General features: G+C 36.2%; 1 protein-coding gene across 1 annotated transcript; it reads right to left on the bottom strand.

Annotated features, from left to right (window-relative positions):
- Positions 1-3,913: 3,913 nt before the first annotated feature.
- ilf2 (interleukin enhancer binding factor 2) lies at positions 3,914-27,167 on the bottom strand. The gene is made up of 15 exons (XM_088010027.1): positions 27,017-27,167; positions 26,461-26,520; positions 25,938-25,980; positions 25,486-25,590; positions 25,319-25,396; positions 25,112-25,214; positions 23,257-23,322; positions 21,583-21,699; positions 21,064-21,142; positions 20,874-20,961; positions 19,825-19,886; positions 15,916-16,030; positions 15,624-15,714; positions 10,768-10,923; positions 3,914-4,102 (listed from the first exon to the last, which is right to left on the bottom strand). The coding sequence occupies exons 1-14, from the start codon at positions 27,019-27,021 to the stop codon at positions 10,772-10,774; spliced, it is 1,164 nt and encodes a 387-aa protein (XP_087866153.1). The 5' UTR covers positions 27,022-27,167; the 3' UTR covers positions 3,914-4,102; positions 10,768-10,771.
- Between the last annotated feature and the right edge of the window lie 510 nt (positions 27,168-27,677).

Genomic DNA, 27,677 nt, shown 5'->3' on the forward strand with positions numbered 1-27,677 from the left:
TACTTCTTTGTGCTCTTTTTTTCCTTCTATCAATGACATGATCTGTCAGTAAATTACTGAACAAAGTAAAAGTGAATGTGAATCTTGTCTCTTGCCATTAATCTTCTACAATTGAAATTTACAATACTTATAAAAACTTTAGCTATAGTTTACAACAGAATACACTGAGTACAGAGTTCCAGAGTACACTGTCATATTGACAAGATGACTAATCAATTTGTGTTTTTACACAATAAAACAGGGACTTATGCTAGCGCACCAACATGTTCTTTGACACATATTTACTTTCAAGACCGATGAACTAAGAATTTTTAGAAAGACATGGTATGTTACTGTTTGAGGAATACACCTGTTTTGCAAATGTCAAAGTAAAACTATAATAGGAATGATAAATTGATTTAATTCATAAAAATGTAGTTTCCAAGAATGCTGTTCAACAGTAAATATTAACCCAGTAGTCATGTTTCTGGTTTTCTAAAATATAGTTCTAATTTCCTCTGATGAATGGCAGAATTTCTGAATTTCTGTTGGCTTTAATAATTGGTTACCCTTTAAATAATTGCCTACAAGATTTTTATTAGATTATAGTGAATAGTTGCTTTTAAGCAATATTTAAAAAATATTTTCAAATTTTTACTTTGACATTTTAAGTTTATAAATTTCTAAAACTGCACTGCAACAAACTCAACCAAATTATTAATAAAATGCATAGTACAAATCAGATTTTTCAATTGTCATTAAATGATTAAAAAAAGTATAAAAATGAATTTTCTGATCAAGATGATTTTAATCTTGGATTCACCTACTTTTGTTATGGCACATCTGTGCCACATGTAGAAATCAACTTCAAAGAAGAGACATTAGCTTCAACTCTTAAAGAAGTTTAATTGCCAAAATAAAGCTAGATATCTCTTCACTTAGTTCTCAGCTCAACCTTTCACAAATTGCTTTTTTTCCATCACCAAACAATTTGTGAAACAAAATAGTTTTTCTATATTTGGAGCTCAGTATAATCACAGTATCTCATGCATTCTTTCTGCAACTTAGCTGTAATATTGACTTTTTTTTTTTTAAACTTCGCATCACGTTAGACCTTCATCAAAAATATACATGGAGTGTTGCTTTGATTCTTTCATGCATGTTTGAAAAATTCTTGAATCTCTTGTGGCAACCATTTGGGGTTGCCTATACCTTCTTTCTCACCAAGCCCACCTCATATAGAGCTACCCTCCCTCGTGCCTTCCCCACTTAGCTTCTTCAAATTAGCGACTGCAGCAATTACACACCTAGTGGAGCTTTTAATATGTAACCATTTCTGAATCTAATACTCTGAAGAACATTTTTAAGCAGCTTAATGTTGAAATGTTGTTGTGATGATGAGTGTTGGAAAGAGCAGCTTCTTAAAGAGACAGAGGCCCAATTACAAGATATTAAATTGCAAGGTAATTTTTTTTAAAGTCACATTTGACATTATTTTTACAACAACTGAAGGTTACATAATTACTTGATTCTGCTATAAAATGGTACTATAATCCTGGAAAACACTATGCTACTCCTTTAAGTTAATCAATCTGGGGATTATGGAAGTTACTGTACACTGGATGGGAATCAAAGCTGGTAACTGATTCAAGACACTATTTTCTAATGGGATACTTCAGAAATAGAATATTCATAATTCATTTGAAAACCTTTTATCTTGAAAATCTACAAGTGGAAACAATACTTCCTACAGAAAAGAAAGGAAGTCCCTCTTTCCCCCATCAAGCTTCAACATAATGAGGTGTTGTGGTGGCGCAGGGGTTAAATACAACCCACATATGGAGGTCTGTCACAGGTTCAATTCGAGGGCTGGCGACCTTTGCTGCATGTCTTCCCCCTTTTCTCTCTATCCACTTCCCTGTCAATTCACTATCAAATAAAGGCCACTAGAGCCAATAAAACCTTTAAAAAAAAAGAAAAGCTTTAACATAATAGATTTAATTTTGTTAGAAGCACTGTATTGGTGCTACTACGCAAAAAACAATTTGCTGAGTCAATCAACTGTTGTGCAAAGATTGGATGTTAGCAGTTAGTCTATTATAACTTCATCGAAGACTGTGCTAAGGCAGGGGTGCTGCCAGAAATCTTGGGCCCCCTGATAAAAAATTGGATTGGGCCCCCCGCACAGCTGCTGTTACAATTTTTTTTGAGTCTATTTGACCCAAAAAAGCATCACAATTTTAAAGGCCTGCATCTGCCTTGCTTTCTTTGGTTCAATACTGATAATTAGCACAATATTTATTACTCATGAATTTAACATCCAACAGTCCACATCCAGTATGCAAGTAGGTTGCTTAAATTTTTTCTATTAGTTTTAGATACTGAAATGTCTCTCCCCATGAGCAACAGTCAAAAGCAACGTGCAACTACACATGAAGCAATCCAGACTTGTAAAAATGTTCTGCAGTTGCATTTTATTCAAGCTGCAGTACATAACTTTAATAAAAAATATGTTTACTCCACATTTGTTAAAGTTGTCACAATGTCATAGCAGTTTGCTATGAGACAGATAATCTGTGAAAACAATCAATCTCCTCCATCTCCTTCCTGAGTTACTAGGAACTCAGGAAGTTCCTAGTAACTCAGGAACTTCCTGAGTTCCTGAGTTACTAGGAACTGATACTTTAACTTTTACTGGTTAAAGTAATGCACCGTTCTGACCAAAACAACCAATCAGAACTACTAGGATGCCCTTAGAGCTGTCAATTAGCCTCATTCCCTCATTGCTAAATGTGCTAATGGTGGAGAAACAACTTATCATTACGAGAAACCATTTATCTGCCATCATTAGTAGCCATGCTAACTAAACTGAGCATTCACAGTTTGAATCTGCACAGCTCTGTGCTATGCTGGCTGCAGCACGGCACAAACTGAGGAGGAAGAAGGATGAGCAGCACCACATGAGATTGTGATTGACAGCACTGAAACTCTCCTGCCTCTGACTGGTTGTTTCTAGCACTGGGAGAAAGCAGAGGAAATAGATTTTTCACAGATTACCTCTCATACCATACTGTTTTAAAAAAGTTACATTCTGCAGCTTTCACTCAGGAGAGAACAGGTCAGGAGGGACGTGGGATAGAGCTTCTACTCACTCATCTGTTAAGTAGTAAAAGGCACAGGGAACAAGTTAAATATATGAATATGTTGGTAATTTTTTGCCTTAATTCATTAAATGCTAGTGAAATGGAGGCAAACAGTAGTCTGTAGCTAAGCTAATTATGCTAAAAGGTTGATAATCTCACACAGTCTACCCACCTCTCTTGGAGAAAAACTGCGTTATAAATTAACACTCCTGCCTTTTTCTCTCTCTCACTCTCTCGTTTTTGAAAACCTGATTTTATAACTTTTCTTAGCAGCATAGTAACTGCCAGTCACCGCTGTATTCAGCTGCAGCTTCTACTGACTGCAGCTGCATATGTCACTGTTAAGCGCTCCAAGCAGGAATGAACCATTTAACGCAGATAGGGGGCTCAGGGCAAAAATGAATGTGTGTTTTTTGGTCTGGGAGTGGCAACATTACATTTTTACTTTGAAAATACAATATGATTAATTTTGTATTTGACAGGACCCCAAATTTTTTATTTTATGTCTATGAACAAAATATAAATAATTAAATTGTGGAGGGCCCCGTGCTGGTCAGGGTCCCTAGAATTGTCATCACTTTTCCCCCCTTTACCGCGCCCCTGTTCAAAGGAAACCCAACACGCTGCTGCATGTTGATTAAAACATTTTGTAAGGGATGTCTCCAGGGTCAGTTAGAAATCATTCCTTAACATTATTGTGCAGTTATGCTTCATTGGAAGCTTTGCTTTGTTTGCATGATGCTCTGCTATTTTCATATTTCACTTGATTGTTTCATGAACAAACACATAACCCAATCTGGAAACATGTTTATTCAACTTTTACAAAGACAAATATAAAACCAAATCAAGGGAAAGAAAAACATCTCAATAATTAAAAGACAATACAGTCCCATTTCCAGGAAATTCTGACTTCCAAGGGAGTTCCTCTGATAGGTTCCTCAGTGTACCCACATCATCCTTATTAAGATTAGCCAAGTTCACTGTGAATGAAAAAACAGCAGTACAGACGTGGTCATTTTGGGGGATTCTTAAGGTACCATCATTTAACACCCAATAGTAACACAACATGATACTATGACGCTGAACAAAAGCACAAAATAATCCCTTGTAAATTCTGATATTATACACCCAGATACAAAATAGTTTTGTGTAGCTATACTAAAACTGTGTGACAACAGCTGAAAGGGCCTTAACATTCCCTTCACTGTAAATGCTCATTTATTGGCAGCCATGTCCACACACGATGCAGTGTGAGGGAAGGATCTTTATAGAGACAATATCAAAGATAAAAAAAGAAAAAGGAATGCTGACCCATACTGTATTTTGAAAAAACAAAACCCCATTCGAAACTAGGGTTTGAAAAACCATCCTGGCAATCTGCATTAACATACATAAATTGAAATCAGGCAAATATATGGAGTGTAAATAGTCTCAAAATACCTGTGAGTGTGTAATACTGGTATAATGAAGAGAGCTTCACATGAAGCTCTCTTCATTATACCAGTATTGGGTATTATACTGTTATATATAGTAATAATATATACTGTTATATATTATATATATTATATAATATATGTATTATATATATATAACATATTATATATAGTAATAATATATACTGTTATACTATTATATTATAGTCCCAGTAATTACCAGTAATTACTGGGACTATTTTTACTCAAGTCATGATATAGCACTTTAAAAGCACTTTTTGCACTTTATTAACAACCACTTTATTTAGCACTGCACTTTAAGCAGAGATTTGCACATAAATAATTTGCACACAAGAAGTTTTAACTGTATTTATTGAGTATTTTTAGTGGTTAGCATGTAGCCTTTTGTTCTGGGCTCGGTACAGCTGCTCCTCATTGAGAAGTGAGGTGGTTGCTGTGAAGGGAGGATAATCGTTACTCAGAGCTACTGGTAGGTAAAACTGAGGAAATGTTTGTGTATAATCTGTTGAGTGTGGAGTGCTAATATGAAGTGACTCACCTGCCTTTTCTATGTTCTCTCTGGGATGTTTGGACAAATACTGCCCCAGGGGTCCAGAGACCATATATAGGTTCCAGGAGAGACCATTGAAAAGTGTGGGGGGGAGAATTGTTTATGGGTTTTTATGGCGCTTCATTATGGTGTAAGATAATACTTAAAATATTTATAAAAAGTAAGTGGAAATGTTTGTATTTAGTGAAAGGTATTTTAGGTGGAGATTGGTGAATTGAAATCTCCCTCAATTCACCGGACCGCTGGTTTGGTCCGTCACAGCAGGGACTATTTAAGGTTGCCGTTTCACTTGTGAAATTGTTCTGGTTCTTGATGCTGTGAGAAGAATAAATCACTGCTGTTTCCACCTGACTCTTCCTCAACTATTCTTCCTAACTGTAAAATCCAGCCACAAAAGGCTGCCTTATTACACTCAGTCTAAGTATCTTTGTGTGTAACTTTGGATAGCTGTATCTGTGAAACATGATTTGTAAACCCTAAAGAGGTAATTTGTGCATAACTCTGATTTGAATTCGTAATGATCAGATTTATGAGACTGAAGTTACAAAATCTGTGTGCAAAAATTTGACGTTTGTAGAAATTGTAATTGTGTGTGTGTACTTTTATTTTGTATTTGTATGCATCTGACCACATACTTATGCCTACAAATGTTTAATAAGTATGCACAAGTCGCCTGATACACAGACAAAACTGCATTTATGCACAGATCCGGTTAGAGTGCGCAAGGATTTTTGAGACTCATTTCATGCTTCCGACCATAGACTACTATAAGAGTAGACCCCGCATTGGCTGCTCCGGCGCTGGAAAGATGGCGGCCATCTTGGAGCGGTTGTCCCTCCTATTTTGCTCAACCAAAACAGCAGAAGATGCCTCAGCACTGAGGGATATTGTTGTTCGGATCGATGGACTATTGATGCGAGGGCTCCACAGACAACATTTCACAAGTAAGATGGACATATTATTGTGTATATATTGTGATTAGAATATTACTTTACTGTATTTATGTCCACCGGTGAGATACCAACTAATATTAGCTACAGTGCTTGGTGTAATACCGGGTTCAGCCCCGCTATGAAGGCTGACTGAGATTCCGTAAATCTAAAAAAAATTAATTATTCTCTAACATTGACTTAGATTATCTGATACAAGACCCTATATTAGAAATGAAACAATGTGACCTATATTATAAAACTTATATTATGTGTTATAACATCCAAATCTTCCGTTTTTGTTTTGAAGGTTTCCTAAAGACATGATGTGAGGAAGAAGTGGGAGATATCTTTAAAGACAGACTGATTCACTGCACAGCACGGATGAATCTCACATAGGATTTTGGACGCAATCTCAGCTGCTGAATCACTCTGAAGCTAGAACTCGTCGGCTGAAAAACATAAACATATGGTAATATAGTTTGGTAAAAGTGGTATATATATGTATGTATACTGCTCAAAAAAATAAAGGGAACATTTCACTTGTGGCTCCAAATCCAGGCCTCCATTGGTTAATAAATTAGATTTCCATTGATGATTTTTGTGTGATTTTGTTGTCAGCACATTCAACTTTGTACAGAACAAAGTATTCAATGAGAATATTTCATTCATTCAGATCTAGGATGTGTTATTTGAGTGTTCCCTTATTTTTTTGAGCAGTGTATATTAGAGGTGTGCCGATCGATCGGTCACCCATCATAATCGGGCCGATTTCCGCGAAAAAGTGCATGATCGGTGATTGGCGATCATTGGCTCTTGTTGCCGATACCGATCACCTGCTTCTCATTTCCAGCCTGCCTGTGCAGCTGGTCTCCTTTTTCCTTCACTCTGCGCAAACGCGCAGCAACAAATCCTAAGCGATGTGGAACTATAACGCACTGAGTGAAATGGGGAAGTTTGCGTGTTGCGGCGGAAAATTGAAGCACGTCAAAATGCATCAACACAACGAAGCTAATACGACATAAAAACAATACCATACTTGACGGAGTTTGGCTACATCGAGGCTCACTGCAGTAAAAAAGACATACGGAGGATCAGATAGCAGGTAAAGCAGCGCACAGCTACAAACACTCACCGGATTAGCATGACGGTCAGAAAGCTAAACAAATAACCTGGAAAATTATTTAAGTCTTCGAGCTGCGATGTAAGACGCTGGTTCTGCTCTCCTGTTGAACCGCTGCTACGCTACAGGTAGTAATATCTGACAGACGGAGCTTCGCTTCTGCTCCACCTGGTAGTGACTCTCTCACCGAACCTCTGCTTAAAGCTGCAGCATCTAACTTAAAAAATACATTTTACATATGTATTAAAACTTTCGCTGTCCTAACATGAGACAGATAATCTCTGAAAAAATAATCGATCTCCTCCCTGATCTGCATAATTATGCCGCTCAGTCAGAAACAGCCAATCAGAACTAGCACTAATCAGCTAGCCGCCATGCTAACAGGAAGTTTTCATTCAGTAACTCTGGATTGTTTATTGTAATGGAACCTGTTTTTGCCTTTGAATGCTAAGTTTTATACTTGAACTTCTTGGCAATGTTGAGAGGTTTTATTTTGGCTCTTTGTGTTATTTAGCCTCTTCAGAGCCTTCATATATTATCGTCTGTTAAAGATAGTATTATCAATAGCAGTACAATTTGCACAATGCCTGTTTTGTTTAGTTTTCTTCTTGGAAAAAGTTATTAAAAACAAGTTTTTGTCTAAATTAAGGTGAATTCATGGTTCCTTTTTCCACATAATGTAACCGGTAGTGTTTATGATTAAAAAAATAAATAAATAAGAATTATGTGATCGGTATCGGTGATCGGCCCTCATGGGTGATCGGTATCGGGAGGAAAAAACCTGATCGGCACATCTCTAATGTATATACATACATACATATAAACGTATATCCAATATATATTATTCAGTATTAATCATTATTTATTAGTGTCATTATTAATCATTATTTATTAGTGTTTGTATAGTTATATAAATATGTATTGATATTACTAAATAATTTATTAAATAAATTATGAACGGCTGTGCGCTTTGTAAAATGCTCATCATACATCAATATCAGAATATTCCATTCCTATTCTATTGTTATAGCCACTAAGCATATTTAAATATGATGAACTATGTATTAAAAACATACTTAAAAATACAATTGTTTATAAATGTAGCTTTGATAGATGTTTCAATATGGTTTCCAGTAACAAAAAGTGTGTTATGATCGATTAAATGCGCTGATACGTCATTGTGCTGCTAAACACATAACGCTGAGTGGAGTGGTGGACCGCTCCAAGATGGCCGCCCTAAATCTTGTCAGCGACAATAGGCGAGAGCGGTCCATGAGGGTCTATCCTTATATTATGACTATGCCTCCGACAGCCTCAGATTTGTGCGCAAAGTGGTGCGTTTAAATGCTCGTGGAAACCCAGCATTTCTGCTTGGAGTCCAGTGTTTTTACCCTCTGAATGTCTCTCACTGTGCTTGTGCTGAAGTGGTAAATACGTTATTTCGTTGGAAAACTGAATATCTCAGCACTTCTTTATAATACTTCAAAATGTTTATAGACATATTGTGCATTTTTGAGCAGTACAGATGAGATTACGTGGTTTAAAAATGACCACAGGGTGGTGGAATGGTTCGCTGGGTGGAAAAACAGGCTGTCATAGAAGACGGAGCGTCCTGGTGGTCTGCCCTCAGAAGTAAGTAGAAGTTAAACCTGCACGCTTTGCTCTTCGTTTATAATGAGACAGAGTAATTATAAATCATTTCAAATTACGTTTTATATGTCTGGTAGTTTGATACTCTTTCCTCCACATACTTTTCTGTTACTGGGAGCTAATGTCTAGATGTGAGCTATGCTACTTTAGCTGTTCGTAGCTAACTCTAGCTACGATGCCAGGAACAACATCATCTGCTGCTAGACCTTATTCACCAGTGTCAACACTTAAGCACAATTGAAGAGACCATCTTCAATCTTAATTCAACCCAGGCTGATCTACTTTCATGCCAACAAGCAAGTCGGCAAGTATCTTTAGGAAATGAATCTGTCCCACCTTTTACCTTCCCTCTGCAGCATAATTATACACTTCTTTTGCATTGTGGATCATCTGCTCTTTATTTATTGTTGGTGAAGGCAGTCAGAAAACCATCTGTGATGATAGCAGTGCATTCATATGGTTAAAAAAGGGTTGGCCTGCACCAAATAATGGTAAGATAGTTCACGTCTTAATGCTGGCACCACATGCTGGCAAATGCAAAACGTCAACAATCCAGGAACATCGTCTGCAGCTAGACATTTACCAGAAGAAACTGAAAGGGACCTTCTTTATCTATGTTGACTTCTCAACGTAAATAATGATTTAGACTAATGTTCACACAGCCTCCAGAATCTTCAGATCAAACAGTATTTGTGTCTGGATCTCTGTGAAATGCACCCCATTTCATCAGCCCTTGAATATATATAAATTTCATCTGCAAACCAGGACAAACCTGGTATTCTTGTCCTTTCATTGTTCTCGTCAAGTTGATTAATGCAGATGGTAAATATATTCAGATGGTTTAGATTTTCAGAAGACAGCACATTTGTTTTTCAATTGATATTTTGACAACAGCTAATAAACACATACTTAAAAAAATAAATATTTTATGCATTTATTTAAAGCGCTGCTGCCAAAATAGCCTTCACAGCAAAACATTTAATGCATATAAATTTAATCAACATAAAAATAAAAAATTCTACTTATACACTGTGAAGATACAAGTAATTTTCAGGTTCAGTAACTGTCAAGGTCAGGTTTGTCAGTGGCAAACGTCTTTGCTACTTCGGCACAAGCACAGTGACAGACGTTCAGAGGATAAAAACACTACACTCCAAGCAAAAATCAGATGACCCAGCTTTCTACCAGCATTAAAAGCACGACTTGCGCATGAATCTGAGGCTGTCGGAAGCGTGAAATGAGTCTCAAAAATCCTTGTGCACTAACTGAATCTGTGCGTAAATGTAGTTTTGTCTGTGTATATCAGGTAGCCACCTGATATACACAGACAAAACTGCATACTTATTAAACATTTGTAGCCGTAGGAAAAGGTTTGAATTCAAAATTATCAGATTTGTGAGATAAAAAAATCTGTGTGCAGAAATTTAATGCTTGTAGAAATTGTAACTGTGTGTGTGTACTTGTATTCGTAATTTCTTAATTTTTGATTAGGCATTTCACCATATACTTACAAGTACCTGGAGTTATGCAGACATTTCCTCTTTATGGTTTACAAATCATGTTTTACAGATACAACTATCAAAAGTTACACACAAAGATGCTTACACAGATTACAAATCCAGTATTACACACACAGGTATTATAAGACTATTTTCACTCCATAAAAATGAAATGGAAAAAAGTGAAAATTGTATAAAATATTAAGCTATTAACCAGATTATGAGCTATGACCAGACAAAGGAACACTTACATTTTGATAGGTCAAAAATTCAGTGATGACCCCATTTCAGAAATTATAAGGCTTGTTGGAACAACAAACATTTTTCAACAATGCAGCCTTTTCTGTAGCACTGTATTACAGAGATTCATCTCCTTCTGAAGACTCATATGAAAGCCAAAGCTGTGTTTTGGTTTCAGTAATTTGTCAAACTGCTCTAACCTTCCTACTCCTGAGTCTCCATGCTCTCATCTTCTCCATCTCCTCCTTCTTCGAGAGCTTCATCCTCCTCTTCTTTTCTTTCTGGGGGTTTCTCATACGCCTTTTCTGATGGAGTGACAATTACTCCATCCCAAGTAGACATTTCTATGGCCAAGTCTGGGAAAGAACAGATAAGACAATCTTTTGTTTAGATTTGTGATTAAACATGAAATATTCAATTGATTATCTGAAATATATGGAGGACCAAAACCGACATAAGAAATAAAAGAATAAACATTTAAATAAAAGAATAAATATATATTTTGATATGAAATAAAAGCATAAATATACTTTTGGGACATGTCCCCCCCAATATTGGAGAGAGTCACATTCGTCCCCCCCAATAATTTCACCGCTGTTGCGAAGAATTTTAAAATCTTCCACTCGCGTGCTTTTATTTTGAAGGCACTCTATTTACACGGTAAATAGAGTTGAGATGTATAATAATGTATACATCTGAAAATTAAGTTGTTTAAATTCTCATTCTGTATGATAAAAACATTTTTTATATATTTAGTTCACATTCTGACACTGTACTGGTTGGTCAAACTGCTGTATTGAGTTTAAAACTGTTGTGTCTTATTTTATGAGCTGTTTTCTATTTTGGTTTTAGAAATAAGTAGAACCTGTTCAATTGCCAGTCAATTTATATCAATGCATTTTGACCAATAAGATACATCAGAATCTGGTCGGCTCTGTGCTACCAGAGTATTTAGCTTGCTAGTTGTGAGGCAAATGCTAAAGTGAGTGTTCATCCTGGAATGACAGTCATTATGCTGCATAACTTTAATCTGATTATTGGATTGTAAATAGTAATGTGTTAGAATACTTGTTACTGAAACAAGGGTCAGATTAGAGTAACGCATTACTGATGTGTTGATGGCATCAGGCACGTGCAGAGGGGAGGGGCTGGGGGGGCTTGAGCACCTGCCCCTTTTGCTCAAACTTTTTTTTTTTTTAATTGGTCTTATTTTCTAAGCCCTCTTCTGACACATAATAACGTACGAAAATTATTTGTTGTTTACATTTTTAATAGTGTAATTCTGTAAAGACAAAATATGTCTGGTGGTCCAGCTCTGATTTACACATCCTGTTAAATTGCGGGTTTGAATATGGCAATACTTTCTTTTAACAAAATAGACCTGCAGGAAGAAATTACTAATAAAATATCTTACATATGCATAGCTGTATGGTCTATATAGAGATTTTCCTTAGCTTTGATTGTATATCTCACAATTTTGTAAATTATCATTGTTTATTAAACTCTGAAAGCTGTGTGGCTTTGTTAATATTCTGTCCTAGAATGCGATGAGATGTGCCCCCTTTTTTTTTGAGCACCTGCCCCTTTAGTGGTCCCTGCACGGCCCTGGATGGCATAATTGTTTGACAATTCTGCTCAAGCTATTTACTGATCTGTCAGGTTTCCGATATGCGTCCCCCACAATGACAGACTCGTTCCTACACCCTTGCCTGCTTCTCATTTCCAGCCTGCCTGTGCAGCTGGTCTCCTTTTTCCTTCACTCTGCGCAAACGCGCAGCAACAAATCCTAAGCGATGTGGAACTACAACGCACTGAGTGAATGAGGAAGTTTGCGTGTTGCGGCGAAAAATTGAAGCAGGTCAAAATGCAGCAACACAACGAAGCTAATACGACATAAAAACAATGCCATACTTGACGGAGTTTGGCTACATCGAGGCTCACTGCAGTAAAAAAGACATACGGAGCAGGTAAAGCAGCGCACAGCTACAAACACTCACCCGGATTAGCATGACGGTCAGAAAGCTAAACAAATAACCCGCAAAGTTATTTAAGTCTTCGAGCTGCGATGTAAGACGCTGGTTCTGCTCTGGCTGTTGAACCGCTGCTACGCTACAGGTAGTAATATCTGACAGACGGAGCTTCGCTTCTGCTCCACCTGGTAGTGACTCTCTCACCGAACCTCTGCTTAAAGCTGCAGCATCTAACTTAAAAAAAATACATTTTACTTTTTTATTTTATTTTATTAAAACTTTCGCTGTCCTAACATGAGACAGATAATCTCTAAAAAAAGAATAATCGATCTCCTCCCTGATCTGCATAATTACTCCGCTCAGTGAGAAACAGCCAATCAGAACTAGCACTAATCAGCTAGCCGCCATGCTATCAGGAAGTTTTCATTCAGTAACTCTGGATTGTTTATTGTAATGGAACCAGTTTTTGCCTTTGAATGTTAAGTTTTATACTTGAATTTTTTTGGCAATGTTGAGAGGTTTTATTTTGGATCTTTGTGTTATTTAGCCTCTTCAGAGCCTTCATATGTTATCAGTCTGTTAAAGGTAGTATTATCAATAGCAGTACAATTTGCACAATGCCTGTTTTGTTTAGTTTTCTTCTTGAAAAAAAGTTATTAAAAACAAGTTTTTGTCTAAATTAAGGTGAATTCATGGTTCCTTTTTCCACATAATGTAACCAGTAGTGTTTATGATAAAAATAATAATAATAATAATTATGTGATCGGTATCGGTGATCGGCCCTCATGGGTGATCGGTATCGGTATCGGGAGGAAAAAACCTGATTGGCACATCTCTAATACATACATATACTTTTGTCGTAGCACATTTTAAAAGAGGCTAGTCTATTTCATGTAAAAGCATGAATTACCACTTTTTTGTATCAGTTGGTCATGACTTGCCTTAGCAAGTCATTAACAAATATTAACATTTGTTTGACAGGTGTGTTCAATTCGGAAATTTGTTGACAGCCCTAAGTGAACCTCCGAGGGCTGAAGAGGGAGCTGGAGAACGGCTGGCCGAAATTAGCGTCCATAAATCGGATCAACCTAGAGCTAAACGCTACTTTCTCGGTGGACATTGGAATATCCAACTCACAACTAACGTCACTGCAGTTGGTAACACATTAAAACCACCGGGATAAAGTTTGTTTTAGTCTGTGGCCTGTAAAGAATGCACCGAGCGAGCTGAACGCCCAACAACGTCTCACGCAGTGACGTTGGTTCCAAAGCTCTATTGGCCAATAGTAGAGGAGTTGGACAGCTCTCCTCATTAACATATTGATGCAGCAGAAATACAGCAAACAAAAAAGGACAAAGCAGAAATACAGCAAACGGAAATACAGCAAGCAGAAAAGGGAGAAGCAAAAAAAGACAAAGCAAAATATCTATTTTTCTTGACAAAAACGCATGTTTAGAGGAAATGAAAAAGAAAATATATACATTACTTGTCAGAAACCCATGTGTAAGGAAAAGGAAAAACTAAATATATATTTATGCTTTCATTTCTTCTCAAAATATATATTTATGATTTTATTTATACATTTATTCTTTTATTTATATATTTATTCTTTTATTTCTTCTTATGTCGGTTTTGGTCCTCCATAGAAATAAGCAGTTGTAAGAAAAGCAACTGGAAAATACAACAGATTTTCACAAAAGACCAAAACTCATCCTGAACCTAGGGCAATATCACTATATGACCCACTATTTGGAACCAGCTTTTGATTTCCAGTTCTGCAGATGTGGAAAGGTGGATGGTGATGCTAAAACTTAAAAGGCAGCAGTACACCCATCCAGTGTGTAAACTAACTAGTTACATTTACTCAAGCTACAGCAATTGAATGAAATTTGTATTTGTATGTACTTGTTAAGTTGTTTTTAAAAACCTGAACTTTTATGGGTACTTTTTTTGTTTTTTAGAGAAGTACTCAATTACATTTTAAATGTCGATTTATGAGTAAAACCTAAAATGGCAAGAAAAAAAACATCAGAAAAACAACATTGATCCTTCTGCTAGGATCAGTTACTGTGGTTTGCACAGTACGATGATTGGCTAGTACTCATGAGGCATTATCCAAAAAACTGAAGTGCAGTTCAAATCATCCTCTGAGGGAAAAAAAACCCATGGAACCAGTTTATCTATATTATATTACAGATAAACAGAAAGGCAACAGCTTTGTCATACATTATAAATTTAGCTTGGTTTATGTTCAAGACTGTAACCATGTAAACATTCTAAATAGTATTTTAACAACAAATGTAAATAACGTCAGTTTAATCTGGTACTTGTGATTATAATTTGAATTGAAAACAGACCATCAGGTCCTTAATTTGAAGTCTGTTATTTAAAACTGTTAAGATAGGAAGGACAGTGGACATTTTGGATAAAGGATGCAATGAAGATCAGAATTGCCAGGATTTGAGAAGGAGGAAAACAATAGGAAAGCTTTGTAGAAGTACTGAAGGATGCAGCAGGTTTGGTGTGATAAGAGATGGATGCTGAGATGGGGGAGATTATCTGTAGAGAACTGTAAAGACAGAAGCTGACAAAAGACATGAGGAATTAAACATTTGTATGTATGTTTATGTATGTTTTCTTTTTGATGGATATCTATAAAAGTTCTTCAATTGATAGTTTGAAACCAATATGTTCTAATTTTCTTCATGAAATTCACAAGCATAAAAAAGTAAAATTTTACTTTTGAGTAACAATTTATTTTGGCAACTTCACTTGTATTTTACTCAAATGCTTTATTTTGGTATTCTTTCCACCTCTGAAGCTATCTCAACATTCTGGGCAGCTTTTAAAGATGTTATGAAACTATTTACTTCAAAATATTAGCAAGCATTGAACAGAGCAGTAAAGCGGTAGTAAAAGTTTCATATCCTTACAGCACATCTGCACAAAATATGTTCTGGTTTACCTACGGGTAATTCTAAATAAAAAGTAAAAAATTCCAACTGAAAAATAATAACTAATGGTCTGTTTTAAATCGGAAATCCTTCTTATTTCCAGGAGGCAGCAAAGAAAAGCCATTTTCTTACAGCTGGCATCTCCCTCCATGCCAAGGATCTTTCTGTAACCTCCATGAGAGAGCACCCTTACTAATGTCTGGGCAGTGAAACACACCATGTCCTAAAGAAAAACAAAAGAAACATCATCAGGTTGTCATATTTCAGTTCTTACTTCTGTTCAGCTGCTTTGTGTCAACAACCACTCTTGCGGCAAGTTTATTTTTTCTATTTGCAAGACATTTATCGGAATCCTATATTAAGAATAATAATAAATATTGACTAACACCATGGATGTCCTGCTACTGCAGAGTCAAGCATTTACCTGCTGTTCCAGAGTCATGACTGTATGCACCCTAAAGTTTCCACTTTCACAGGGGTCAGTAATTCCCACAGAGCCAGGAAGAAAGAGACCAGCAGCCAACATCTGAAGGCAACGCCTAAGCAAATTCAGAACAACGTTTCTATTTAGACAGATTAGTGTGTGCAGATTTTGAGAAGCATAAACATTTTTGTTACAAAGTATGTCAGTACTGTCAACAAACCCACATAAGGGGCAGCAGATTCTAATTTCAAAGTATGCACTTATTTATGCTCATGAAGTGCATAGATAAGTGTGTCATAGAAGGGGGAAAGTGCTTTAGCAACCAGTAATCAGCAAGATCCTCTATACTGAGATTTGTACTGTTCCTCATATAGGCCCAGCGGTGAAAGTATGAAAACTTTCTGAGGTAAAGGCAAACAAATATCTCAAAACAAAACTAAGATTGGATACCTTATTTGCTTACCAACATTTTAAATTGAATAACCTTAGACAAAACTATTGACAGTTGTGTATAATTAAATATCACACATTGCTCCACATATTGGCGTCCTGTCAAAGAAAGAATACAATTGCACGGTGCAAAGGCTAACTAATCAGCAGCTTTATTAAGGGCTGTAATGATTCCTCGAATGATTCAAGAACCGCAATTATTAAAATTTCTCGAGTCAAGTTAAAGTTTATTTACATAGCACATTTACAACAGCCTCAGCTTACCAAAGTGAATCACAAAATACATCACAGGTAGACAAATAAAATAAAATTAAAATTAAGTTAGGGTTAGGGGTTAGGGTATATAAAGTTGGCAAAAACACCAAAAGCTAATAGTATAAATAAAAACCAAACGATACTTAAATTTTAGCTGCAGCAATTTTCTTCTATCATCGAGGAAAGTTTTGTTAAATTGTTTTATTACTTAGCACACCGTGTTTCGGTCCAGTGACTATTTCTTTTGCGTAACACTCTCACTTCTGCCTATGAGTTGTTGAGGTAACACTTTATTTGAAGGGGGGTGAATAAGACTGTCGTAACACTGTCATAAACATGACATAAAACCTGTCAAGAACATGAATAAACCTTCATGAATATTTATGACTGTTGTCATAAAGCGTCATTCGGTAAATTATGACACTTTTAATACAAAGTTGACATTATTCAAAATGTATTTGTTATGACAACTTGACATTAACCAATAAATCATTACTGTTTAAACTTTACCTTTAATAACAAAGTTATCTAATTTTTAAAGAGCAATCAGTAATACTTTTATAACAAATTTATATCAGTAATGATTTCTTGGTTAATGTCAAGTTGTCATAACAAAGACATTTTGAATAATGTCAACTTTGTATTAAAAGTGTCATAATTTACCGAATGACACTTTATGACAACAGTCATAAATATTCATGAAGGTTTATTCATGTTCAAGACAAGTGTTATGTCATGTTTATGACAGTGTCATATCAGTCTTATTCACCCCCCTTCAAATTGTTGACGAAAGCTAAGTGCTAGTAGCATAAAGTTCAATTTTTAAGTTTGGTCCGGGGGTATTTCGTTGAGTTATGATAATGTCTGGGTTTTTATAGTTTTTGGGGGGATCAATAAGCATCCTTAAATTGACTAATGCGATACATGGTGTATGGAAGTCTTTCTCCTCCCAGCAGAGAAGATTGCGGTATTTAAACAGGTGAGCAGATAAAGTAAACACAGCGGGCTACTGCTCTGTAGTTGATGCTTAACGTAAGTGTAGCTTTTAAGGACAAACCGGAAAATAAATTTAACACCACCCCTGTCGCAAAAAATGGGTGGGAGAGTGGGCTGTGGCTGGCAGATGTGTTACTGTGTGTGATGAAGGAGCCATCCAGTCCTTCATATAGACATAAAAGTTACAAATGGCTTGGAGAGTTCACCTATTTAATTGACTACATTGAATTCATACACTAAAGACTTGTGTATAGAAATTGTTTAGAAGTGTCTTTGTGAGCTTGCCTCTATTATTAAATTGAGTATTTCAGATTTTTGTCTATTTTTTGTCCAGGTCAACTTAAAAAGTGAGTCATTATTTTTACAGGTTAATTTTCTAAACTAAAGAAAAGTAATTCTAAGAATGCACAAATATGAAAATTTGAGCTGATATTGATATCCGATAGTAATACTGCTGTTATGGTAGAATTTACCAATATTTTATTTTATCACATTTTTATTTGATTACTCCTCAGAATAATAGAATACTCGATTCCTAAAATAATTGTTTAAACAGCCCTAGAATTAAGTGAGGCATTATTGTTAAGCAAATAATGTACTGTATGGTAAGGGTTTACAAATAGCCCCCCACCCCCAATTACAATAATCAAACTGCAGGTTTTTTTTTTTTTTTGGGGGGGGGGGGGATATTGATTTGTCTTTTAAATTTAGATGTTCATGTTTTTTCCAGTCTTATTGATACATAAGTCGAGTTAAGCTTATGTAAGCAATATGTGTGAAAACTATCAAATCTATTTAAAGCACGGGTGCCCAAACTTTTGAGACCAAAATCTACTTGTTTCTCATCAGCCAACTGAGATCTACCACATGATATGAAGATATAAAAATTGTAATTGAAACTCTATTAATTATCTTATATGCGAATATAAATCAGTTATAACGGACCTATTAAAGTGATAGAAAACCTAATTCAGTTTCTTCCTCAGTGAAACTTTGATACTGGGAGGAGGTCGCTGGTTTCTCATAGTCAGACGCTGGTTGCAAACCTGAGGGCACCAGGCATCAGTCAGTTATGGCAGATCTGAACTTTGATGACTTCAAACCAAAGTTGAAGTCAGTATGAAATGAGAAATTTCATACTGACACGAGGAACCAGAGTACTGTTGAGATAAACGCACATCTTCTGAAGTTGGGATGTTTTTCCTCCAACAGGTGCTATAAAGGTTGAAAAAGGTTGTCATTTTGGAAAAAATCTCAACATCAATATTTAAACTAAGTAAGAGACAACAATAAATAGCATGTTTCATGCTATTCCATGCATAAATGGAAAATTTTTGATGCTATTTATGCATGGAAAAGCCTCTCAGATTCTGAGCTCAAAGCAAGATGTCAGAGAGCACCATACTATTTAAAAAAAAAAATTAGACAATTTAATTTCACATAATTATCGCGGTAGAAGCCATTTGTTTGTAAAATACTTAATGAAACATATTTACTGTTTTTGATGTTTGTTGTAAATGACGTATACTTGCAAGGGAACGAGGTGATTAGTCCAAGTTTGTCATTTATTGAATGTTCAGAAATAACAAAGGCTGTAATGCGCCACAGGAAAGGTAAACAAAGGTAAAATAACTCGAATAGATGATCAACTCAAAACCACTCATTACCTAATTGATTAGCTAATTTTAAGCTCCTGCTTTGCTAGTCGCAGTCAATCTTTGAGTTGCCCTTTTTTATTATTATTTTGGTAATGGAACCAAAACGCACAGAATTGAGCTCCACCTAGTTGAAACAATAATTACTGAGATTATTATTTTTGTTGGGCCATTAATTTATACACGTTTTGTTGATTTTTTTATTCTTTAATAAAGTTACAAATGTTTGGGTCTTAGTGAATATTTTTGATAAGCGCGTTAGAAGATGACATGCTTGTCTCAGCGTCCTGGCTGCGTTGTTTGTCACCTACTGCCGAGATTGCCTCAAAATCTTCCCACAATCGACGTACTGAGCACTCCTGATTTAAAGGGACACGTGGCGGAAGCATAGGACCCACTGGTGATAACTTGCATAATGTCCCCTCCCCATAGAATTTGACATTTATATGCACAATTTGCTGTTGCTATTACTACCTGGGCATGTTTTAAATATAATTTGAAAATGCTTAAAAAGTTGCGGGAGGTGTAAGAACCCCTTAAATTAAGAACAGACCTGTAGGCTACATTCAGAGACAGGGGTTGCCTGGATGGGTTGTTCATCACAGCAGAATGACCCTGGAACACAATCAACATAACATTGCAAACATAAATATGTAGGAGTGTCTTTGTGTTGTTGATCAATCTCATGTATGCGCTGTTTAGTGTGCCTATGCCCTAACCATTTCAGTTAAATATCACACATTGCTCCACATACTGGTTTCCTGTCAAAGAATGAGTCCTGTTTCACAAATGCATGGAACAATGACCAGCCTTGCACAATGTGTTTTTACAATTCTCTTGTGCAAACTGCTTATCTGCTGTCACCAGTGACCATGCTAACTAGACTGAGCATTTCCAAAAGGCTCTGCTGACAGAGAGAAGCTGTAGCATTGCAGAGAGGAAATGGAATCTGTGTGCAGCGCATACACAACCTTGATCTGAGATACACTGGAGGCTACCCTTCTCCTAGCCAGGAAAAGGTCTAAAACTCTTCTCCTGGCTATGATTGGTTGTTTCTGACTAAGTTGTGTATTTTTTGAGCAGTATATATTGTCACAACATAGTGACAGTTTAAAAAATGCATGTGAAAAATATTTATTATAAAACTTGCACACTGCAACTTCAAGAGTTGGTGATATCGTTCTGTTTAAAGTTTGTTTTTAATGTGAAGGAAGAGGAGTGTGTCTTTCTACAAAAAAAAACACAACCTCAGACGTTTGCTGACTAATGGACGGATGGTTGCTTTACAGTTGACATCAACCTTGGGTAACTGAAAAAATTCTCAATATACACAACTAAGTAGAAACAAACACAGACAAGACAAATGAAAGCCCAACAGAGTTATAACAACAACATGCTTATGCATTCGTACTGCACAGATTGAATAACAGCTAGATCTGCTATAAGCGATGTCCTCTACATCACTTGTAGCAGACTTAAGCACAATAGCTTAAGTCAGCAAAGAGTCCCGTATTTTCACATGTCAACATTTTAGGAAACACTTTACTAATTGACATATTTAGAACAATACAGTTTATAAAACGTCAGATGAATGGAACTTACAAGTAGGTCCAGGATCCATGGAGTCAGAGGCTCAAAACCAGGGAAACGAGCCCTTAGATCTTTCAGGAGGCGGATCAATACTTTGACTCTAAAAATTAGAAACAAAATGGGAAAGTTCAGGTGATCAGAATTGTAATGCAGGAGCCAGAACAGAAAAAAAGTGGTGATGTGTGTTGACAAATGTTCTTACGTTGACTGAGAAGCATTCTCTTCAAACCAGCGCGCATGGCGGATTGCAGCAAGGGCACTCTGTAGCACCTTGATGTCCACTAACACATAGAAAATTTGATTTTTATTGACCTACTTCAACATCCAACATTTTAAATTATCCCGAGATTCATGACACTTCTGTCTTCTAAGTCTGTCAGAACATTGTGTAAGTCATCATAAATTTAAAATAGAAAAATATGGTTACCAATATTTTTGCGTTGAACCAAAACATTGAACAGGCCGTACTGTGTAAAAATGTCATGCACTAATTTTTTCTTCAAATTTATAGAAACATACAGAGGTCACCAACTTTCCTTAAGAAAATTATATTGTAAAAAATGTCTACATTTTTTTATAGAACAGACAATGTGTCAATCATTCTTTTTTTAGGTGCTAACTTTGAAATAACCACATTCATTCCCACTGCCACATCACAAAGTAGTCATCCCTGCAGACATGTGTTGGACATGCACATGATGCATGATGTGAATGGTCATACAGTGCAGTTCTGGGTCAAGCTTGCGGAGATTCGGTGGTACGGTGGTGATGAGAATCTTAACAGTAGCATCAGCTGAACTAATCTCAAAGCCCGTCTCATTGGTCAGCATGGACAGCACTGAAAATAAACATACACACAGGACATTTAGGGTATGAAACAATTTCACAGTTAATTTAAACTTAATCCTGGATAAAAATCAATAATAAAAAATGTAGTGATGTGGAAAATATTAGAAATACCATCTAGATTCAATATTGTCCGTTTCAGGTGAGCGGCCCAATCCTGGCATCAGTAGAAACAATTAAGTAATCCAACAAGAATTAACATGAGTGTTAAGGTAGAGATGTTAAAACAAGTCTCCACTTGCAGAGGGCTTAATTGCAAAGAAAAAGAGACCTAAATTGAGGGGGTTATTGTTAACCAAAGTGTTTAAATAATCAGGACTATTTTGCAGAATTACACTGGAGAGAGATGTCAGCTCGTTTAAATTTGAATCAGTTTTCGGAAATGGTTTGTCAGATAATCTTAAAACAAGTTAGAAAACTCAGAACATTGTTGGGCGGCTGTTCATGGCTGAAGCATCAAGCACCAAACGGAGAACCTGACATCATGAGCAAGGAGTTAACTTGGTCTACAGATTTATAAAGAATTAATGACCAACCAGATCCAGTTGTGAACTTTGTTACTGTTCATTCCCCCAATAAAAGTCTAATTATTCTGCTTTGCAAAACAGCTTTTATTCTGATTTCTTTCTAACTGTATTTAATGTAATCTTAAATTACTAATTTTGTTTTAAATGTTGACAATTCATTTCCAAATAGGACGGTGATGCATTTTTATGCAACCAAAATCAGATGCTTATAAACGGTTATTGCTCTAACACAGTGGTCCCCAAAGTGGGTCCTCGAGGGCCGGCATCCTGCATGTTTTAGGTCTCTCCCTGGGTTAGCGCACCTGGAGAAAATGATGGCTCATTAGAAGGCCTAAGAAGAACATTGACATGCTGAAAAAGTTGTTACTACCACCACTATAACAGTAATAAATCATTACTGTTATAAATTTGTTATAAAAGTATTACTGATTGCACTTTAAAAACTAGATAACTTTGTTATTAAAGGTAAAGTTTAAACAGTAATGATTTATCGATTAATGTCAAGTTGTCATAACAAATACATTTTGAATAATGTCAACTTTGTATTAAAAGTGTCATAATTTACCGAATGATGCTTTATGACAACAGTCATAAATATTCATGAAGGTTTATTCATGCTCTTGACAGGTGTTATGTCATGTTTATGAAAGTGTTACGACAGTCTTATTCACCCCCCTTCAAATAAAGTGTTACCTCTACTTTTACACAATAAACTTTGTTTTTAAGCAATGCTGGTTAAAGTGTATTGCAACAGTTGGACAAAACTGGGAACATAGCTGATAAATGTAAGGTTTATTTTTTATCTTCCTGTTTTTGGACAAGTCTGAATCATGATTTAACATTACATTACAAGGTTGGAGGTTTTAGGTGATAAGTAACTTTGAATATCACAATGTGTATTAACCAGGGGCTTTAAAATGTATTAAAAATGTATTTCACAACTTTATGAAAAAGCCTAGGAAATGACTGTAGCAAATGCCAATGACTGATACAACTCTCTCAGTATTCTCCACTGACTTTACCTTCTGTGGGGTCCTGGGTGCGAAGGGTCTCCACAACTTTGTTTCCAAGAGCAGCTACTGCCTCCACTGTTTAAGATTAACACACACATATTACTAAATTACCTATGGCTTTCCATAAAAACCCTTGATTACCTTGTAGCGTTGATTAAAAGTTTGTACTAGGACATTTTTAAACTGAACTTATGGAGCTAAATTACTCAAAAAAATTCACAAAGCATACCACAACATTTCTAAGTGTACAACATGTGTAAGCATGAAACATGTAAAATTTGGTGAAACTGTTTATACATGTGAATGTTTAGATACGCAGTTATGCATTGTTTCATATACATTTGTAAATCTTTTTGAGAAAAACTTCCATATGAACTGATCTCTCGTTGCTTTTTGTCTACACACATCAGTGGCTGAAACCAGTGGAATATTAGATCATCAGTAAGCTTTAAGCCATTGCCTCAGGGTTCTTGTCAAATTCCATACTTTTCCAGTGCTTATTCATTAACAGAGAACTAACTGGATGAAAAAATTTTACATTTAGACTAGGGCTGAAACGATTCCTCGAATGATTCGAGTACCTCGATTACTAAAATTCCTCGAGGAAAATTTACCTGCCTCGAAGCTTCGTTAATTTATGTTTTATTAGTTAGCGCACCGTGTTCCGGCCGGGACTTCATTTGCGTTGCGCGGAGCTCTCACTTCCGCCTCTGAGTTGTTGACAAAAGCTAAGTCTCAGCGGCATAAAGTCCAATCTTCAAGATTGGCCCGTGGGGATTTTATTGATTGATGATAATGCCCGACTTTTTATCGTTTTTGGGGAACCAATAAGCATCCTTAAAATGACTGGGGAATGCCTGGAGTACGGCAGCATTTCTCCTCCGGGGCTGCTGGTTGAAAGCGAACGGCGGGAAGAGCGCTGAGGTGAGCGGATAGACTGAACAGGGCGGGCGGCTGAGTAGCTGATGCTTACCGTGTAAATGTAGCTTTACCGACGAACCGCACAATAAACTTCATATCCCGGTCTGAAGAAACGGGTGGCGGAGCGCATCGTACATGGCTGGTAGCTGAGTTTCTGAGTGTGACCAGTGAAGGTGTCGTAAATATCCCGTATTGCTTCCCCCCGTGTTCGTCCCCCGGTCTAACGGTTCGTCAGTCCGCTGGTCTATTTCCTCCCCTCCACCCCATCTTACGTTCGTTCATTCGCCCTCTCCTCCCACTCCAGGCGGCATTTCCCGTATTTTCAAACCCAAAGCGTGACAGGTTAGGTGGCAAGGTGAGTTTAATTAATCTATTAAACTCACTGAAGATGAATACATAAACTAAAAGCTGGATTGTAGACATTTTTTATAAGCATATTTGTGAGCCTGCCTCTTTGTTATTAAACTCAATATAATTTCAGATTTTTCTATAACTTTTCTTCTGGTTAACTTAGAAAGTGAGCTATTATTGTTACAGGTTAGTTTTCTAAACTACAAAAAAGCAACTGTTAGGGATGCTCAAATATGAAAAATTGGACTGATATTGATATCTGATAATAACACCGGTATTATGCCAGATTTACCAATATTTCATTTTATAATTTTTTTTTTATCCGATTACTCGATTAATCGTAAGAATAATCGATAGATTACTCGATTACTAAAATATTCGTTTACAACAGCCCTAATTTAGACAATGGGATAAGGAATATAGTATGGAAATACAAATATTTTCTCAAAGACATTCAGACTTGGAAAATAGGTAGTGATAATCAAACAGCAGAAACTTGAAGCCTTAATGACTCAAAGGTAACACTGGAGAAGTGATACATACTGAATAAGCAACAAAGAGCTTATGTTCCTTCACTGTAACCTTAACTCACGTGTTGGGAGGATCTTTAGGATGACAACCAAGTCAGCAACATTGTGTCCTGTCGTCATAGTGCCCTTCTTGTATGAGCCAACCTGACGGACTTCTTCAATTTGCTATCAAGAGTTGCACAGAGATTTTATTTTTTTTTTGTTTGTCAGAAAAGTATGCTTACTTTTTGAAAAAAATAACCGGTCTACATGTAAGACATGTTACTTACTACTTCAAAGTTCCCAGGTGCTACAATCAGGTTGTCAATGACATTATTGATCTTTGTGACTAAAGATAAGATGGAGGACTAAGAGATACAGAAAAGGAAGGTGGTCAGATTATCAGAGAGCATGATGTCTGATTAAAAAATTTGATAGTACGTTGACGGGGGCAGACCTGCTCTGCAGGTGTGGGGCTCAGGTCCTGGTTTCTCTTCAGGAGACATTCGCTGAAAGCAGTTTCATCAGGCATAGGCTTTACTCTGGGGAATGCCATCTCACACTGGTGCCAAACAGAAACCTGCTTCAGTACCCATGGGTGATCATCAATACTTCTACTTCACTAACAGCTTATTGTAATTATTGGAAAAGACAGTTATTGTGTGATTAATGGTGATCATTGTGCAGCACTATGCAATATGGTATTACACTAGGTCATTAAGACCTTAGAACCCATTCACATCTAAAAAACTAGCTTTGCAATCTACATATAATGTCCATTATCACTATTACAGTGATTAATTTTACTGTAATAGTGTAATAGTGATATTACTATCACTGTTACAGTGATACCATATGGTATTACAGTAATGAACTACTGTAATACCATATCGCATTTCCATCACTTACCACATAAAAATCAAATGGGATGTGTGGGACAAATGGGCGATATCTAAATAGTAAAAAAAGAAAGTAAGAAAACATTAGCGGTTCTACATTTGCTATAGAAGTAAACATCAGGGCAAATATTCCAAAGACCAAAGAGACAGCAAACTCAAATTGTGGCAGTGGCAGCTAGTAGTGGACCTTCCGGTGCCAGATTGAATATGAATATGTTTATTTCCAACAAATCAATAAAAAAAGAAAATTTAAAAATTTAAAAAAGAAAACAAGAATACATATAGACAGATTTTATTATAGATGTTTTTTTCTTTATAAAATTATTTATAATGCAATAAACATCAAATCATTCAATCAAATCACCCTGCAATGAAACAATTGTTCCCACCATTAAATCAAGTTTGCAACTTCTACACTCTTTAGCCCGTAAAATCTCGATGCAAACCTGTTACAAAATTTCCGTGAATCTGATCAGTGCACCGTTTCTAATATATTTATAACGTACACATTTCTTATTTAACAACACACTCACCCCTGAACCAATCCTCCACGACCCCCAAAGCGGCCCCCTCGGCCTCTGCCGCGGTCTCCTCTGCATATTAACACAGAAACATGTTAGATAATCCACAGGAAATACATGCAGCTAATGTTAGACTACTCGGACGAAACGTTGGAAGTGCATTTTGAGAAACACGCCAGTCATTAAGTTAAACATGGTAAAATAAAATTTGGTTTTAAAAATGTAATTTTTAGTAAAAATAAAGAAATAAAACGGGCAATTCATTAGTTCGTGTAAAAACGGCCGTATTTAACAGGCACTGCGTCAATCTAAAAGGATGTCAATAACTACAGATAATCTACTGCAAACCATAGAACAACGGATCAAGGTTCAGCGAAAAACTGACTCTTTTCTTTGGCGTAATTCTAGCTTAATGCTGATTCATACATTAATTACAGCGCTCACTTCAAATTAGCCTCCAGTTGCGCAAGCTAAACCAAGCTAGGCTTCTAACGCATAATCACCTATATCAGTAAGCAAACTGCTCCTAAAGTATGAACTATACCAAATAGAATTAAACCATATTTACCTCATTGCGTACGACGTTTTGAATATTGTTGTAAAAAATAAAGAGAGAACTGCTATAAACCGATTTTATGGTTGAAGCTACCACAGCACCCAATGCGTTACTAGCACACAAAGAGTTCCGATTTCTTCTTTTTGTTGAATGGCGGTTGGCAAAGCAACGTTTTCGCCCATTACCGCCACCTACCGGAATTGAGTGTGGTTCGGGTCGCTAGATACTAATCATATTTGTAAAATAGACAAAAATCGATATTCTTCCCATTCATTTCGTCTTTTAAAGATACTTCGACAAAAATAATAATATCCTGAACTGAAAACTTTGTTCTAAAGGCCTTGCATGTCCAGCTGCAATTTGTTGTCTCGACCGTATGCTGGGAGCAACTACTACATGCTCCACTGTCTCAATGCAGGATTTCATTTTGGAAGTATAGAGAGGACCGAAAATGACAAAAATAAAAACAAAAGCAGGAATACATAAATGGCACAATAAATAAATCAATACACCTAAAATGCACCAATTAATTTTAAAAAGGAGGACTTTACCATATGTTTTATACATTTTAGCTGACCTTCATATTAATTTTTTCAGTTCAGTTGAATCAAATTATAAACACATACTATAAATTTAAAAATATATGTTTTTAAAATTATATTTTTATGTTTTA

The sequence above is a fragment of the Poecilia mexicana genome, unplaced genomic scaffold (genome assembly GCF_051168715.1).
Source record: "Poecilia mexicana isolate PSO_F unplaced genomic scaffold, ASM5116871v1 scaffold_11, whole genome shotgun sequence".
NCBI classification, from domain to species: Eukaryota; Metazoa; Chordata; class Actinopteri; order Cyprinodontiformes; family Poeciliidae; genus Poecilia; species Poecilia mexicana.

Excerpts from the sequence above, each read along its gene's own strand:
- ilf2 (XM_088010027.1), bottom strand. Across the intron at positions 25,397-25,485 it reads GCCCCACACCTGCAGAGCAG|TCCTCCATCTTATCTTTAGT; the intron begins GTCTGCCCCCGT and ends TGTATCTCTTAG. Across the intron at positions 20,962-21,063 it reads GAGAATGCTTCTCAGTCAAC|AGTCAAAGTATTGATCCGCC; the intron begins GTAAGAACATTT and ends TCTAATTTTTAG.